Source organism: Nerophis lumbriciformis, linkage group LG28 (assembly GCF_033978685.3).
Source record: "Nerophis lumbriciformis linkage group LG28, RoL_Nlum_v2.1, whole genome shotgun sequence".
NCBI classification, from domain to species: domain Eukaryota; kingdom Metazoa; phylum Chordata; class Actinopteri; order Syngnathiformes; family Syngnathidae; genus Nerophis; species Nerophis lumbriciformis.
In genome coordinates this window covers 29,376,297-29,393,080 of record NC_084575.2, presented here as the reverse complement: position 1 = coordinate 29,393,080, position 16,784 = coordinate 29,376,297, and the positions used below count along the sequence as shown (strand labels likewise).

The 16,784-nt window shown below is 39.6% G+C and overlaps 1 protein-coding gene across 2 annotated transcripts in view; it reads left to right on the top strand.

Moving 5' to 3' along the window:
• The window catches only part of klhdc8a (kelch domain containing 8A), an 86,980-nt gene extending 70,568 nt beyond the window's left edge, over nt 1-16,412 (top strand). For both annotated transcript variants that reach the window (XM_061924022.1, XM_061924021.1), the window contains 3 exons: nt 9,658-9,759; nt 9,944-10,092; nt 16,116-16,412. In XM_061924022.1, coding sequence (XP_061780006.1) covers nt 9,658-9,759; nt 9,944-10,092; nt 16,116-16,169 — 305 coding nt within the window. In that variant the 3' untranslated portion in view covers nt 16,170-16,412. The remainder of the gene's footprint in view (nt 1-9,657; nt 9,760-9,943; nt 10,093-16,115) is intronic.
• The last annotated feature ends 372 nt before the right edge of the window (nt 16,413-16,784 follow it).

The following is a 16,784-nucleotide window of genomic DNA, read 5'->3' as shown; positions in this document are numbered from 1 at the left end:
ACATTTGTACACAATAACTCAGATATGGTAACATTAGTGAGCAGAAATCCTTGTTATGTTGGTTAGTACCAGGATGTTCAAACACAGCAGAGAAATGTGTGTTCCACATCCACTCACAAAAAAAAACATAGTGTTAATGGTTAATTCAGAGTGGCATTTAGGTCCTTTTATCCCTCATTTCAATCGATGTTTCCAGGTGCTCAGAACATTTGAGAGTTTTATGCAATTTTCTTATATCATGTTATTACATGCGTTGTACACTGCATCCAAACTTCATGTGCAATATAATGTTTTCGTAATGTGTGCTGGACTTATTCCAGCCTGAGAACAGAAGTGCTTAATTCAGTGGGAGAATATGCGAGAGAAAAAAACTATTTTACAGGAAAAACGCCCACACTTGGTCTTGACCTGTAGTGTTCCCTATGTTTAGTGTTTATTTCTGTTCCCAGCGCTTCTTTCCTCCCTTTCTTAACCTTTTGGTTGCTACGTGCGCTGATTATTTTCACCTGCCTCTGATTAGTGATCAGGAGGCTCACTTGCCCCTGATTGCTAATCAGAGAGCTATATATATATATATATATGTATGTGTGGGAAAAAAAACACAAGACTACTTCATCTCTACAGGCCTGTTTCATGAGGGGTTCCCTCAATCATCAGGAGAAAAATCTCCTGATGATTGAGGGAACCCCTCATGAAACAGGCCTGTAGAGATGAAGTAGTCTTGTGATTTTTTTTCCCACACATACATATATTGCGCTCTACTACGGTATCGAGCACTATTTTTTGGATAACCTTATTAAGACATATATATATATATATATATATATATATATATATATATATATATATATATATATATATATATATATATATGTCACAGCCTTCAGGGCAAGTTCTGCTATGTTTTCAGTTTCTATTGGCCTTAGTTACTGCTCGCTGTACACTGCAAAAAGTCAGTGTCCATAAACGAGAAAAAAAAAATACAAAAAGTAGGGGTATTTTTATTTTAACTAAGTAAAATTATCCGTCAATAGAACAAGAAAATTGGGCTTGTGCACTTTTCTTGGTAGAAAAAATACCTTTTTGCTGAATATGTTGACAAATATTCTTAAATGAAGTAAATGCTAGTGCCTTTATCTTGACATAATGATATGCGCTCGGCATTACATTTCTTGAAACCAGCAAACTTATACTAAAAACTAATTTATTGTTCTTAATGGAAAGGCAACAAGGCAACCGCTTGTTACTCTCGGGGTCTACTAGCCGCTCAGGCAAATCATATTGTCTAAAAATGCATTATTTTTTTTTCATGCTTGAAATAAGAAATTATTACTTTAAAAAAGTAGTTTTATACGTGTGAGTGTTGATGACACAGCTTTGCAACACTTGATATTCTAGTTTCAAGCATGTTTTACTCAATATAGGTCACCAAATCTCAGCAACAAGCTGTAATATCTTAAAACAAGTAAAACATTCTAACATAAAATCTGCTTAGTGAGAAGAATTATCTTATCAGACAGAAAATAAGCAAATATCACCCTTATTTGAGATATTTCCTCTTACTTAGATTTCAGTTTTTGCAGTGTATGCACTGCAAAACGTCAGTGTTCAAAAACAAGAAAAAAATATACAAAAATTAGGGGTATTTTATTTGAACTAAGCAAAATTATCTGCCAATAGAACAAGAAAATTGGGCTTGTCAAGACTTTCCAAAACAAGTAAAATTAGCTAACTTCAATGAACCCAAAAAATACCTTAAAATAAGTATATTCTCACTAATAACAAGTGCACTTTTCTTGGTAGAAAAAACAAATATGAGACGTTTTTGCTCAATATGTTGAAAAATGTTCTTAAATGAAGTAAATGCTAGTGCAATTATCTTGACATAATGATATGCGCTCGGCATTACATTTCTTGAAACCAGCAAACTTATACTAAAAACTAGTTTATTGTTCTTAATGGAAAGGCAACAAGGCAACCGCTTGTTACTCTCGGGGTCTCCTAGCCACTCAGGCACATCATATTGTCTAAAAATGCATTTTTCCATGGGTAACATGACATCATCACGCCAAGTGCGTGCTCTTTCAGTCAATTAGTGCGCATATATACAGCCCGGCCCCCGGCTAAAAAAATGTTAATTGTAATTTTGAAGAATTCATCTGAATGTGCATGAACTATTTCTGTTCAAAATTGTTACAAATGTCACATGTTAAATGTTTAAATATTAACTGTCAGTTTACTGTACTGTGCCAACTGTACTACTATATGAGTACTTGTTTTCTATTGTTTCATTGAAAATAAAACCGCAAAGTCCATTTGGCTGTCATCTGTTTTAATTATGACAAAGAATTGTGTCAAAGTCATGATTTTGTTTTTCATGCTTGAAATAATAAATTATTACTTTAAAAAAGTAGTTTTATACTTGTGAGTGGTGATGACACAGTTTTGCAACAGTTGATATTCTAGTTTCAAGCATGTTTTACTCAATATAGGTCACCAAATCTCAGCAACAAGCTGTAATATCTTACTGAGATCATTTAGGACCAAAACACTTAAAACAAGTAAAACACTCTAACATAAAATCTGCTTAGTGAGAAGAATTATCTTATCAGACAGAAAATAAGCAAATATCACCCTTATTTGAGATATTTCATCTTACTTAGATTTCAGTTTTTGCAGTGTATGCACTGCAAAAAGTCAGTGTTCAAAAACAAGAAAAAAATATACAAAAATTAGGGGTATTTTATTTGAACTAAGCAAAATTATCTGCCAATAGAACAAGAAAATTGGGCTTGTCAAGACTTTCCAAAACAAGTAAAATTAGCTCACTTCAATGAACCCAAAAATACCTTAAAATAAGTATATTCTCACTAATAACAAGTGCACTTTTCTTGGTAGAAAAAACAAATATGAGACGTTTTTGCTCAATATGTTGAAAAATATTCTTAAATGAAGTAAATGCTAGTGCCATTATCTTGACATAATGATATGCGCTCGGCATTACATTTCTTGAAACCAGCAAACTTATACTAAAAACTAGTTTATTGTTCTTAATGGAAAGGCAACAAGGCAAGCGCTTGTTACTCTCGGGGTCTCCTAGCCGCTCAGGCAAATCATATTGTCTAAAAATGCATTTTTCCATGGATAACATGACATCATCACGCCAAGTGCGTGCTCTTTCAGTCAATTAGTGCGCATATATACAGCCCGGCCACCGGCCAAAACATTTTTAATTGTAAATTTGAAGAATTCATCTGAATGTGCATGAACTATTTCTGTTCAAAATTGTTACAAATGTCACATGTTAAATGTTTAAATATTAACTGTCAGTTTACTGTACTGTGCCAACTGCACTACTATATGAGTAATTGTTTTCTATTCTTTCATTGAAAATAAAACCGCAAAATCCATTTGGCTGTCATCTGTTTTAATTATGACACAGAATCGTGTCAAAGTCATGATTTTGTTTTTCATGCTTGAAATAATAAATTATTACTTTAAAAAAGTAGTTTTATACTTGTGAGTGTTGATGACACAGCTTTGCAACACTTGATGTTCTAGTTTCAAGCATGTTTTACTCAATATAGGTCATCAAATCTCAGCAACAAGCTGTAATATCTTACTGAGATCATGGTAAACTACCGACCGGTGTCCCACCTTCCCTTTATTTCGAAAATCCTCGAAAAAATTGTCGCACAGCAGCTAAATGAACACTTAGTATCTAACAATCTCTGTGAACCTTTTCAATCCGGTTTCAGGGCAAATCACTCTACGGAGACAGCCCTCGCAAAAATGACTAATGATCTACTGCTAACGATGGATTCTGATGCGTCATCTATGTTGCTGCTTCTTGATCTTAGCGCTGCTTTCCATACCGTCGATCATAATATTTTATTAGAGCGTATCAAAACACGTATTGGTATGTCAGACTTAGCTTTGTCGTGGTTTAACTCTTATCTTACTGACAGGATGCAATGCGTCTCCCATAATAATGTGACCTCGGACTATGTTAAGGTAACGTGCGGAGTTCCTCAGGGTTCGGTTCTTGGCCCTGCACTCTTTGGTACTTACATGCTGCCGCTAGGCGACATCATACGCAAATACGGTGTTAGCTTTCATTGTTATGCTGATGACACCCAACTCTACATGCCCCTAAAGCTGACCAACACGCCGGATTGTAGTCAGCTGGAGGCGTGTCTTAATGAAATTAAACAATGGATGTCCGCTAACTTCTTGCAACTCAACGCCAAGAAAACGGAAATGCTGATTATCGGTCCTGCTAAACACCGACATTTATTTAATAATACCACCTTAACATTTGACAACCAAACAATTACACAAGGCGAATCAGTAAAGAATCTGGGTATTATCTTCCACCCAACTCTCTCCTTTGAGTCACACATTAAGAGTGTTACTAAAACGGCCTTCTTTCATCTCCGTAATATCGCTAAAATTCGTTCTATTTTATCCACTAGCAACGCTGAGATCATTATTCATGCGTTCGTTACGTCTCGTCTCGACTACTGTAACGTATTATTTTCGGGTCTCCCTATGTCTAGCATTAATAGACTACAATTGGTACAAAATGCGGCTGCTAGACTTTTGACAAGAACAAGAAAGTTTGATCATATTACGCCTATACTGTATATACCTTTATATACATATATACCTATATATATACCTATACTGGCTCACCTGCACTGGCTTCCTGTGCACTTAAGATGTGACTTTAAGGTTTTACTACTTACGTATAAAATACTACACGGTCTAGCTCCGTCCTATCTTGTCGATTGCATTGTACCATATGTCCCGGCAAGAAATTTGCGTTCAAAGAACTCCGGCTTATTAGTGATTCCCAGAGCCCAAAAAAAGTCTGCGGGCTATAGAGCGTTTTCTATTGGGGCTCCAGTACTATGGAATGCCCTCCCGGTAACAATTAGAGATGCTACCTCAGTAGAAGCATTTAAGTCCCATCTTAAAACTCATTTGTATACTCTAGCCTTTAAATAGCCCCCCTGTTAGACCAGTTGATCTGCCGTTTCTTTTCTTTTCTCCTCTGCTCCCCTCTTCCTTGTGGAGGGGAGGGGGCACAGGTCCGGTGGCCATGGATGAAGTGCTGGCTGTCCAGAGTCGGGACCCGGGGTGGACCGCTCGCCTGTGCATTGGCTGGGAACATCTCTGCGCTGCTGACCCGTCTCCGCTCGGGATGGTGTCCTGCTGGCCCCACTATGGACTGGACTCTTACTATTATGTTGGATCCACTATGGACTGGACTCTCACAATATTATGTCAGACCCACTCGACATCCATTGCTTTCGGTCTCCCCTAGAGGGGGGGGGTTACCCACATATGCGGTCCTCTCCAAGGTTTCTCATAGTCATTCACATCGACGTCCCACTGGGGTGAGTTTTTCCTTGCCCTTATGTGGGCTTTGTACCGAGGATGTCGTTGTGGCTTGTGCAGCCCTTTGAGACACTTGTGATTTAGGGCTACCGGTATATAAATAAACATTGATTGATTGATTGATCATTTAGGACCAAAACACTTAAAACAAGTAAAACACTCTAACATAAAATCTGCTTAGTGAGAAGTATTATCTTATCAGACAGAAAGTAAGCAAATATCACCCTTATTTGAGATATTTCATCTTACTTGCAGTGTGTATGTTGCTGCAAGAGGTACGTTTGTACATGCTGTAATAGTTAGCTGTGGTATCCTGCTTGCTTTGCTTATGTCCAGCCTGCTTATGCTTTTGTGCACGACTAGTGAGAATTGAAAGTCTCTTATCTGCAAGCTGCTTCCTGTCCTTAGGCATTTTTGGGAGCATGAAATACCAACGCCATTGCCAAATTGTGACACATTTAAGGCTCGCTTCACCCAAAGTGCGCATCCTGGATGAATGTGTGCCGGGACCGATTTAAGTCGAGCGGGAGAATGCTGCACAGCCAAAATCTGCATCTTTTTTCACTCAAGCCCAAGCGTTTTAACTGTTTCTGTTGGTTTATTACACTGGTTTTCGTTTTTTTATGCTGCTACTTGACCCCGAAGGTCGTTTTGTCCATATTTGTCCGAGTGCCTGCTATAAAAAATGTGAAGTTTGTTGTTTTAAAATGCAAACACCAGTTTCCCCTTTTCTTCCCCTCTATGTTCTATTGCTCTCTCTATCTCCATGAATCTCTACCTGCTTTAAACATTGTGCTATGTTCATTCTAATCTATGCAGCTCAATTGTACACGACCTCTATGATGACATTCTCTTAACTAGTGCTGTGTTGCATGGACAAAATATACTACCCGATATAGGTATTTTTTAAATTGTATATCCCAATAACAATATACATCACAATATATTATGTTTTTCTTAAAATTATGTCAGTGACGTGCGGTGAGGTTGATGGCTGGTGAGGCACTGACTTCATCACAGTCAGATTTACAAACATATGAACCCTAAAGAGTATCTTATTCACCATTTGATTGGCAGCAGTTAACGGGTTATGTTTAAAAGCTCATACCAGCATTCTTCCCTGCTTGGCACTCAGCATCAAGGCTTGGAATTGGGGGTTAAATCACCAAAAATGATTCCCGGGCGCGGCGCCGCTGCTGCCCACTGCTCCCCTCACCTCCCAGGGGGTGAACAAGGGGATGGGTCAAATGCAGAGGACAAATTTCATTACACCTAGTGTGTGTGTGACAATCATTGGTACTTTAACTTAACTTTAACTTTACACATACAGACTGTAGCACACAAAAAAGCACATTTAATAAAAAAAACGTTATTATGGTCTTACCTTTACTTATAAATGAAGTCCATGCGCCGCTGTTGTGCTGGATTAATGCACCCCCTGACGGGAGTGTTATATCAACTAAAGCCCTCACTTAAACTTTCCACATGCAAGATTGAATCTATTTAAAAAAGTGTAACCATGGTCCAAGTTTATTGCCCCCACTCGACATCTATTCCATAATTATCATCTCTTAAGACTGACAGAGTTCAATATTTATCAAAATGCTTGTTTAACCTATCAAGTCATTTACAGGCTGAATTTAAGGCTCTGTAGCTTGGTTCCTATCTACCATCCCCAGCATGCCCACAACACTCGTAACTTAGATTTGATATCAGGGAAACATCGCTTACTGGATTGTATCGCTCGAAGTGTTGTATGCAGGGGACCAAAGATTTGGAACCGGCTTAATGAGAGCCTCAAGATGCTGTATCCATTCTCCAACTTCAAAAATAAACTAAAAACTTATCTATTAACCACCTATATTTAATGCCTCATGTGGGGTAGACTACTGTTGGGTTTTGCATGGTTGAATGAATGTATGTATGTATGTGTATGCTTGCTTTAGTACTATTATCTTGTGTTAATCATATAGCGTTGTTTTTTGTTTTGTTTTTTGTTGTTGTACTTGCTACCATGTTCCATCATTCCATGTATATTCTATCCTCTGGACCCCCTGTCAAAAGCTTCTTCTAGCTTATTTGGGGGACCCTTTCACGTACCAACATCTTTAAATGATGATATTTCACTACTATTGTATTTGTTATATGGTATTGTGAATAAACTTGAAACTTATTGAAACTTAACCGAGGGTTTATAAATGTCGCCTATACTGTATGAAACTACAAAATAACAAACACAGAGGCTCCAGTTTACACGAGGACCACTTTATTTACCTTCTTTCAAAAACCTCCGCTCCACTCCAACGTGCCATCACTTCCGCTCTTAGCGCCTTCAAAATAAGAGCTCAAGGCATATACTGTATAACAGCGCATAACAGGAACTTAACATCACAAAGAGGAAAGCCTATAAAAATAGGTTACAAAAGTTATTTTATAAGAAGCCAAAAAGTGCAAAAACAATAAAGTTCGTGTTGGAGGAGTTGTGAATTTAGGTACACCTGCAGTCTGCAGGTGTACCTAATGTTGTGGCCCTGCAGTCATTCACAACTCCTCCAACACGAACATTATTGTTTTTGCACTTTTTGGCTTCTTATGAAATAACTTTTTTTAAATAGATTCAATCTTGCACGTGGAAAGTTTAAGTGTGGGCTTTAGTTGATATAACACTCCCGTCAGGGGGTGCATTCTCGGGATTACTGCGAGCCTCAGCCAGTGCGTCTTTTGCAGCCGTTTTATGATCGCTCAGCACAAGAAATACGTTACACGCATACAGTTGTTGACAAAATACACTGTACATTATATACCTCAGCTAACTAAACTATGGAAATGTATAATATAGTTCATATAGCAATACGGTGTCACTGCACAGCAGGCCAGCAGTTAGCCGAGTCCGCAATCCATGTTGAGGCACTGAGTGACGTGCCTCAACTGGCTGCTGTTCACCGCACCGTCTCTTCTCAGTATTTGAACGGCAAATGTGAAAATTCAGCGATTTTGAATAAAAATCATCTAAAACTGGTGAAGTTAAATGGAAAATCACTGAATAAATATAACAATTTAATTTATTTTTTTTCTTTTTACATTTTTTTTCTTTCCATGATGGCACGTGAGGCCCCGCCTCACCTGCCTCCAGTGACTGCACGTCACTGAATTATATGTACATATTTATGTGTATATATTAGAGATGCGCGGATAGGCAATTATTTCATCCGCAACCGCATCAGAAAGTCGTCAACCATCCGCCATCCACCCGATCTAACATTTGATCAGAACCGCACCCGCCCGTTGTTATATATCTAATATAGACGATGCAAGGCATTAGTGAGGTTATAAAGCTTTTGCCTGTTAAAGAAAGGAGACTGATCCAATGCAGCACACACATTCGCGTGCCACGCTGTCACGACCCAGACGCACACCAGTGCGCAATCATATGGGAGCCGCGCTGAGCGCACTTCCAAGCGCGTCTCGCTGCCGGCGACGGCCGGGTATATGGGCCCGACGTTCCAGCGCCATCCATTTTCAGGGCTAGTTGATTCGGCAGGTGGGTTGTTACACACTCCTTAGCGGGTTCCGACTTCCATGGCCACCGTCCTGCTGTCTATATCAACCAGGGTGAGCCCCACCCCTTTCGTGAGCGCACTGCGCGCGGAGTGACCCCTGTTGCGCGCCCCCGGCCACGGGGGTGGCGGGCAGGTAAGCTGCTTACCTGCTGCGCGTGACGCCGGCCGCGGCGAAGGCGGACAAGGCGGGGTGTCGGTGCGGTGGGCGCGGTGGTGACCCTGGACGTGCGTCGGGCCCTTCTCGCGGATCGCCTCAGCTACGGCTCCCGGTGGGGCCCTCTCGGGGGAAGGGGCCTCGGTCCCGGACCCCGGCGAAGCGTCCCTTCTCCGCTCCGTAAAAGTGTCCATCTCTTTTTTTTTCTTCTTCTGTTGTGGCATATGCTGCAGGTGCCTGCTTGTTTTTCGTATGTGGGTAACAACATTTAACTATGTATATATATTTCCGAATTGGTTTAACTGCCACCCGCCTGAATCTATTTAAAATCTAATTTTTTTTTATTTCAACCGCCCGACCCGACCCGACCCGCGGATAAAATCTAATTTTTTTTAATTTCATCCGCCCGATCCGCGGATAATCCGCGGACTCCGCGGTTGTGCCCGCAAACCGCGCATCCCTAGTATATATGTATATAGGTTTGGGTTCTTATGTACAGAATGATTCCCATGACGCCTGTGCTGTATTTTCTTGGTTCAGGTACGTGGCTGAAGTCGGATGAGACGGTCGCCTTGAAGACAAAGAGAGCAGACTTTGTTGCCGCTATGCTGCGCGACCGCATGGTGGTAGCAGGAGGACTTGGTGAGGCTTTGCACATGTAACATTGATCCGTGGCCCACATCTTGGTTGCACAGTTTTTCGGGTTCCAGAAGGTAGAAGAAAATGGTAAAACCCCCGCTACTATGGGGCTTCGTGGTTATTCACCGTAATGCATTTCTGGTTTTATTGGTCACTCCCAGTCACTGTGTCGTGATGATCTGACCAGGTCATGAGCCGTCTGCGCTGGACACGGTGGAGGCTTTCCATCCTCAGAAGAAGAAGTGGGAGAGGCTGGCTCCAATGGCGTTCCCCCGCTGCACCGCCTCCTCCATCATCATCAGAGATCGCCTTCTAGTAGTGGGTGGAGTTAACCAGGTGAATTAATTCACTTTCATTTATTATTATTTGTTTACAGTGGTACAGTGCTAGGGTTTTTGTATATGGAAACCCCGTTTCCATATGAGTTGGGAAATTGTGTTAGATGTAAATATAAACGGAATACAATGATTTGCAAATCATTTTCAACCCATATTCAGTTGAATATGCTGCAAAGACAACATATTTGATGTTCAAACTGATAAACATTTTTTTTGTGTGCAAATAATCATTAACTTTAGAATTTGATGCCAGCAACACGTGACAAAGAAGTTGGGAAAGGTGGCAATAAATACTGATAAAGTTGAGGAATGCTCATCAAACACTTATTTGGAACATCCCACAGGTGAGCAGGCTAATTGGGAACAGGTGGGTGCCATGATTGGGTATAAAAGTAGATTCCATGAAACAAGGATGGGGCGAGGGTCACCGCTTTGTCAGCAAATGCGTGAGCAAATTGTTGAACAGTTTAAGAAAAACCTTCCTCAACCAGCTATTGCAAGGAATTTAGGGATTTCCGCATCTACGGTCCGTAATATCATCAAAGGGTTCAGAGAATCTGGAGAAATCACTGCACGTAAGCAGCTAAGCCCGTGACCTTCGATCCCTCAGGCTGTACCGCATCAACAAGCGACATCGGTGTGTAAAGGATATCACCACATGGGCTCAGGAACACTTCAGAAACCCACTGTCAGTAACTACAGTTGGTCGCTACATCTGTAAGTGCAAGTTAAAACTCTCCTATGCAAGGCGAAATCCGTTTATCAACAACACCCAGAAACGCCGTCGGCTTTGCTGGGCCTGAGCTCATCTAAGATGGACTGATGCAAAGTGGAAAAGTGTTCTGTGGTCTGACGAGTCCACATTTCAAATTGTTTTTGGAAACTGTGGACGTCGTGTCCTCCGGACCAAAGAGGAAAAGAACCATCCGGATTGTTATAGGCGCAAAGTTGAAAAGCCAGCTTCTGTGATGGTATGGGGGTGTATTAGTGCCCAAGACATGGGTAACTTACACATCTGTGAAGGCACCATTAATGCTGAAAGGTACATACAGGTTTTGGAGCAACATATGTTGCCATCCAAGCAACGTTACCATGGACGCCCCTGCTTATTTCAGCAAGACAATGCCAAGCCACGTGTTACATCAACGTGGCTTCATAGTACAAGAGTGCGGGTACTAGACCGGCCTGCCTGTAGTCCAGACCTGTCTTCCATTGAAAATGTGTGGCGCATTTTCAAGCCTAAAATAGCACAACGGAGACCCCCGGACTGTTGAACAATTTAAGCTGTACATCAAGCAAGAATGGGAAAGAATTCCACCTGAGAAGCTTCAAAAATGTGTCTCCTCAGTTCCCAAACGTTTACTGAGTGTTGTTAAAAGGAAAGGCCATGTAACACAGTGGTGAACATGCCCTTTCCCAACTACTTTGGCACGTGTTGCAGCCATGAAATTCTAAGTTAATTATTATTTGCAAAAAAAAATAAAGTTTATGAGTTTGAACATCAAATGTCTTGTCTTTGTAGGATTTGCAAATCATTGTATTCCATTTATATTTACATCTAAACACAATTTCCCAACTCATATGGAAACGGGGTTTGTAGGATTCTGTTTTCAACAAAAAAATTCACCAAAAAAATTGCCCCATTTTACAATCTCTCGGTTTTTGTACAGTCAAAAATAACAAACTATCGTAAATTCCAGACTATATGCGCTACTTTTTTCCCTACACTTTGACCCCTGCGGCTTATAAGACGGAGTGGCTACTTTACAGATGTTTCTTCGCTGACCGCAATAATAAGAATTATTTTATTTTAAAAAAACGAGCAAAAACCCTAAGAGGGCGTTTTATTGTTTGTGATATGGCGCCATCTTTTGGACGAATTCGCTCACTGCAGGTGCTGCAGTGTCCTCCCTTCGTTTTTGTTTTTTTCAACCTGTTAGAATAATTTCATCTAAGTTATCACAAAAACTTAGTGTTGAAATGAGTTCCCGCCGAGAAGACCAAAAGCTGTCTTTGAACCTACCAAGAAGAAGGCTTGTAAAAGTCCACTGTGTAGGATGGGAAGCAACATGAAGGTGTTCTGTTTCTTTCATGTATTGTAATCCACAGAAAGATATTGTCGTGACCCAAGAACTACAAAGCGGAGAGTAAGCAGGGCCGGATTCCCCTACAGGCACCGCTTTTTGAAAACTCTTTTAGGATCCTCTTTTTTAACTCTTTTGCGAACCTTTTTTTTTTTAACACTTTTACGAACCTCTTTTTTGAACTCTTTTACGACCTCTTTTTTGAACCAACCTTTTCTTTTTAACTGTTTTGTAATGAAAGGCGATGGCTGTTTACGACCCCCCTTCCCTTTGGAATCAGCTGTTGCCATGTAGTCAGGGAAGGTCCAAATAAAAGAAGGAGGCGTGCAATCTTTTGGCAGAGCGTGATGACACTGTACAAGTGTACAGATGTACACGTTTCTCCTCACTGAGCCAAATTTAATTCTGTCTCTGTTTGATTCTTTGCTTCTTGTCCTGTTTAACAGATGTCATCAGTGTTTGAACCTGACACAACCAAAGTGCTGTTTAGTCTTCTAGCCGTCCATAGCGTTCCTACTCGTACGGATTCTTCATTCATCACGCCAAGCAACGTTTTTAGTTTTACAATATAACTAAAACTGTTTATACTTACTAAACCGTCCCATGTGTGATGTCTGTAGGAGTGTTTTCATGCATATTTTTTTACGTGCTATCGTGATGTAATGACGCTAGCCTCGTTAAAATGAGCTAAAATGCGTCAAACACTTTTGTGTGTTAGTGCGATTAACTTACAACGGCATTATTTTTGTATTGTTTCAGTCACACAAATTCCTCAGTAAATTCACCAAGACGTCGCTGTGAGTTATTGAATATATTTAGCTGATTGTAGAGCTAGTGGCACTACAATCTGACTTCTGTTTTGTTTGATCAGCCGTTTTACTGCCTTGTTAGAGACGCCGTTTAGAAACAATTAAGGTACGAAAATAATCACTTACAGAATCTTCCCGTGTAAATAACTCTTTTTGCAATGTATAAATCTGCGGCTTATACTCTGGTGCGGCTAATTATATATATTTTTTTTTTAATTATCAAAAACCCTAAAACGCCGTTTTATTGTTTGTGATATGACGCCATCTTTTGGACGAACTGGCTCACTGCAGGTGCTGCTGTGTCCTTCAATTTATCGCTAGTGTTTGGGGTTTTTTCAACCGGAGTGCTGTTTAGTCTTCTAGCCGTCCATAACGTCTCTACTCGTACAGATTCTTCATTCATCACGCCAAGCAACGTTTTTAGTTTTACAATATAACTAAAACTGTTTATACTTACTAAACCGTCCCATGTGTGATGTCTGTAGAAGTGTTTTCATGCATATTTTTTACGTGCTATTGTGATGTAATGATGCTAGCCTCGTTAAAATTAGCTAAAATGCTAAAAAAAAAAAATTTTGTATTATTTCAGTTACACAAATTCCTCAGTAAATTCACCAAGACGTCGCTGTGAGTTATTGAATATATTTAGCTGATTGTAGAGCTAGTGGGTACTTGACGATGACTTCTGTTTTGTTTGATTAGCCATTTTACTGCCTTGTTAGAGACGCCGTTTAGAAACAATTAAGGTATGTAAATAATCACTTACAGAATCTTCCTGTGTAAATAACTGCACCTTGGTACTCCCATACCTTACATACTGTGTTGAAGTATGGGGGAATACTTACCACAACACAATTCATCCTCTGATCATATTACAGGAAAAGAGCAGTGCGGATCATTCACAACGTTGGTTATTTAGAACATACTCATAATCTGTTTATGCAATCAAAGTTGCTCAAATTTGATGACCTTGTTAAATATAATACATTAATAATCTTATATAAAGCATTTAACAAATTATTGCCGCCTAATCTACAACGTTTTTTTTATAAGACGAGTGCAGGCTCATTACTTGAGAGGCTTTGGATATTTCGTATTGCCGAGAGCTTAAGCCACTCGTAAACGTTTTTGTGTGTCTGTATGCGGAGTAAAACTAAGGAACAAACTGGACTTACAACACAAGCAATGCCAAACTATTAATGGATTTAAACTATTATACTAACACTTTTGTGTGTTAGTGCGATTAACTTACAACGGCATTATTTTTGTATTGTTTCAGTTACGCAAATTCCTCAGTAAATTCACCAAGACGTCGCTGTGAGTTATTGAATATATTTAGCTGATTGTAGAGCTAGTGGCTCTACAATCTGACTTCTTTTTTGTTTGATCAGCCGTTTTACTGCCTTGTTAGAGACGCCGTTTAGAAACAATTAAGGTACGAAAATAATCACTTACAGAATCTTCCCGTGTAAATAACTCTTTTTGCAATGTATAAATCTGTGGCTTATACTCTGGTGCGGCTAATTATATATATATTTTTTTTAATTATCAAAAACCCTAAAAGGATGTTTTATTGTTTGTGATATGGCGCCATCTTTTGGACGAACTCGCTCACTGCAGATGCTGCTGAGTCTTCTAGCCGTCCATAACGTCTCTACTCGTACAGATTCTTCATTCATCACTCCAAGCAACGTTTTTAGTTTTACAATATAACTAAAACTGTTTATACTTACTAAACCGTCCCATGTGTGATGTCTGTAGAAGTGTTTTTATGCATATTTGTACGTGCTATCGTGATGTAATGACGCTAGTCTCGTTAGTATTCGCTAATATGCTAACACGTCTGAGTGTCGGTGTTAGTAGTATTGACTTACGGCATTTTTTTTGGTATTGTTTTAGTTTCATAGATTCCTCAGTAAATTCCCTCAAACGTCACTGTGGAGTTATTGAATCTGTTTAGCTGATTGGCGATCTAGCGTCTGCAGCCAGTGGGCCCATGACGATGACTTCTGTTTTGTTTGATCAGCCGTTTTACTGCCATGTTACAAACGCCGTTTAGAAACAATTAAGGTATGTAATCACTTACAGAATCTTCCTGTGTAAATAACTCTTCTCGCAATGTATATATCTGCGGCTTATAGTCTGGTGCGGCTAATTTATGGAACATGTTTTTTTCTTCTAAAATATAGTGGGTGCGGCTTATATTCCGGTGCGCTCTGTAGTCTGGAAAATACGGTAATACATTTTTACGGTAATGTGTTAATAAATTCACACATAAGTCGCTCCTGAGCTCAAATATAGCTACAAATGAGGCATAATGATGCAATATGTACATATAGCTAGCCTAAATAGCATGTTAGCATCGATTAGCTTGCAGTCATGCAGTGACCAAATATGTCCGATTAGCACTCCACACAAGTCAATAACATCAACAAAACTCACCTTTGTGCATTTATGCACAACGTTAAAAGTCTGGTGGACAAAATGAGACAGAAAAAGAAGTGGCATAAAACACGTCCTAGAAAGTCGGAGAAAGTTATACACGTAAACAAACTACGGTGTGTTCAAGGACCGCCAAAATTAGTAGGACAAAACGGCGCTCGCCAAATACTCGAATCAGTGAAGCATGTTTAATATAAACAGTGTGATTTATAACAATTAGGGAGGTTTGTGTCATGTTTGTCCTCCTACAGGAACCATATTAAAACAAAAAATATTTTTTTTTCCCCTCATCTTTTTCCATTTTTCATACATTTTTGAAAAAGCTCCAGAGAGCCACTCGGGCTCTAGAGCCGCGGGTTGCCGACCCATGGCTTAGACCCTTGTGACAGTCTTTGCCTTTTTAATAAAGATAAAAGTGATTATTTTAATCGTTTCATTCATCATTTAAATTTATTTTTATTTGTAAAACTGCAATTATTCCCTATTAAATTAGTTTTGTGTACATATTTTTAGGTGTCAAGAACAGATCATTTGGATTTGCATTATTTCTTATGGGAAAAATTGCTTCTTTGATCGTTCCTTTTAGAATGGAACACTAATGAAAACCAAGGTACCATTGTAGAAATTAATGAAATACGTCCAAAGTGTTGCAATATTTTCATAATCTCATTATTCTTTGCTCCCAGGTACCCAGCCCAGCGCATGAGATTCTGTATGTCAAAGAAGAGGAATATCTGTAGCCGGACCCAGGATGAAAGTGCATCAGTAGGAGCGGCCTTCTTAGTCACACAGTATTTGCAATATACTTTAGCTGTGGACTATCTGAGCCAACCATGTGAAAGTGTTCTTTTCATAGCGACCGCGTGAGACCACACTGCCACCTGTGGGGCTGGAACAACACTGCAGCCTGCATGGAGGCGTCAAGAGCAGGGGTGTCCAAACAGGGTTTGATACATTTTCTACATTAAAGATGCTCAAATCAATCCAGTGTAGGTCAAAGTACGCTCAGTTGTCTGAACAAAAAATATCCACAAAGCAAATTAGGGCATAATGTTTCCTACAGGCGGTGTTGGGTTGCAAAAAGTGAGTACAAAAAAACTGAAGAGCAAAACAAATACCGGTATATTTACTTATAACTTAGTTATATTTCCCGGATCATAGGGCGCACCGGATTATAAGGCGCACTGCCGATGAGCGGGTCTAGTCTGGTCTATTTTCATACAAAATAGGGCGCATTAAAGGGGTCATATTATATACAGGTAAAAGCCAGTAAATTAGAATATTTTGAAAAACTTGATTTATTTCAGTAATTGCATTCAAAAGGTGTAACTTGTACATTATATTTATTCATTGCA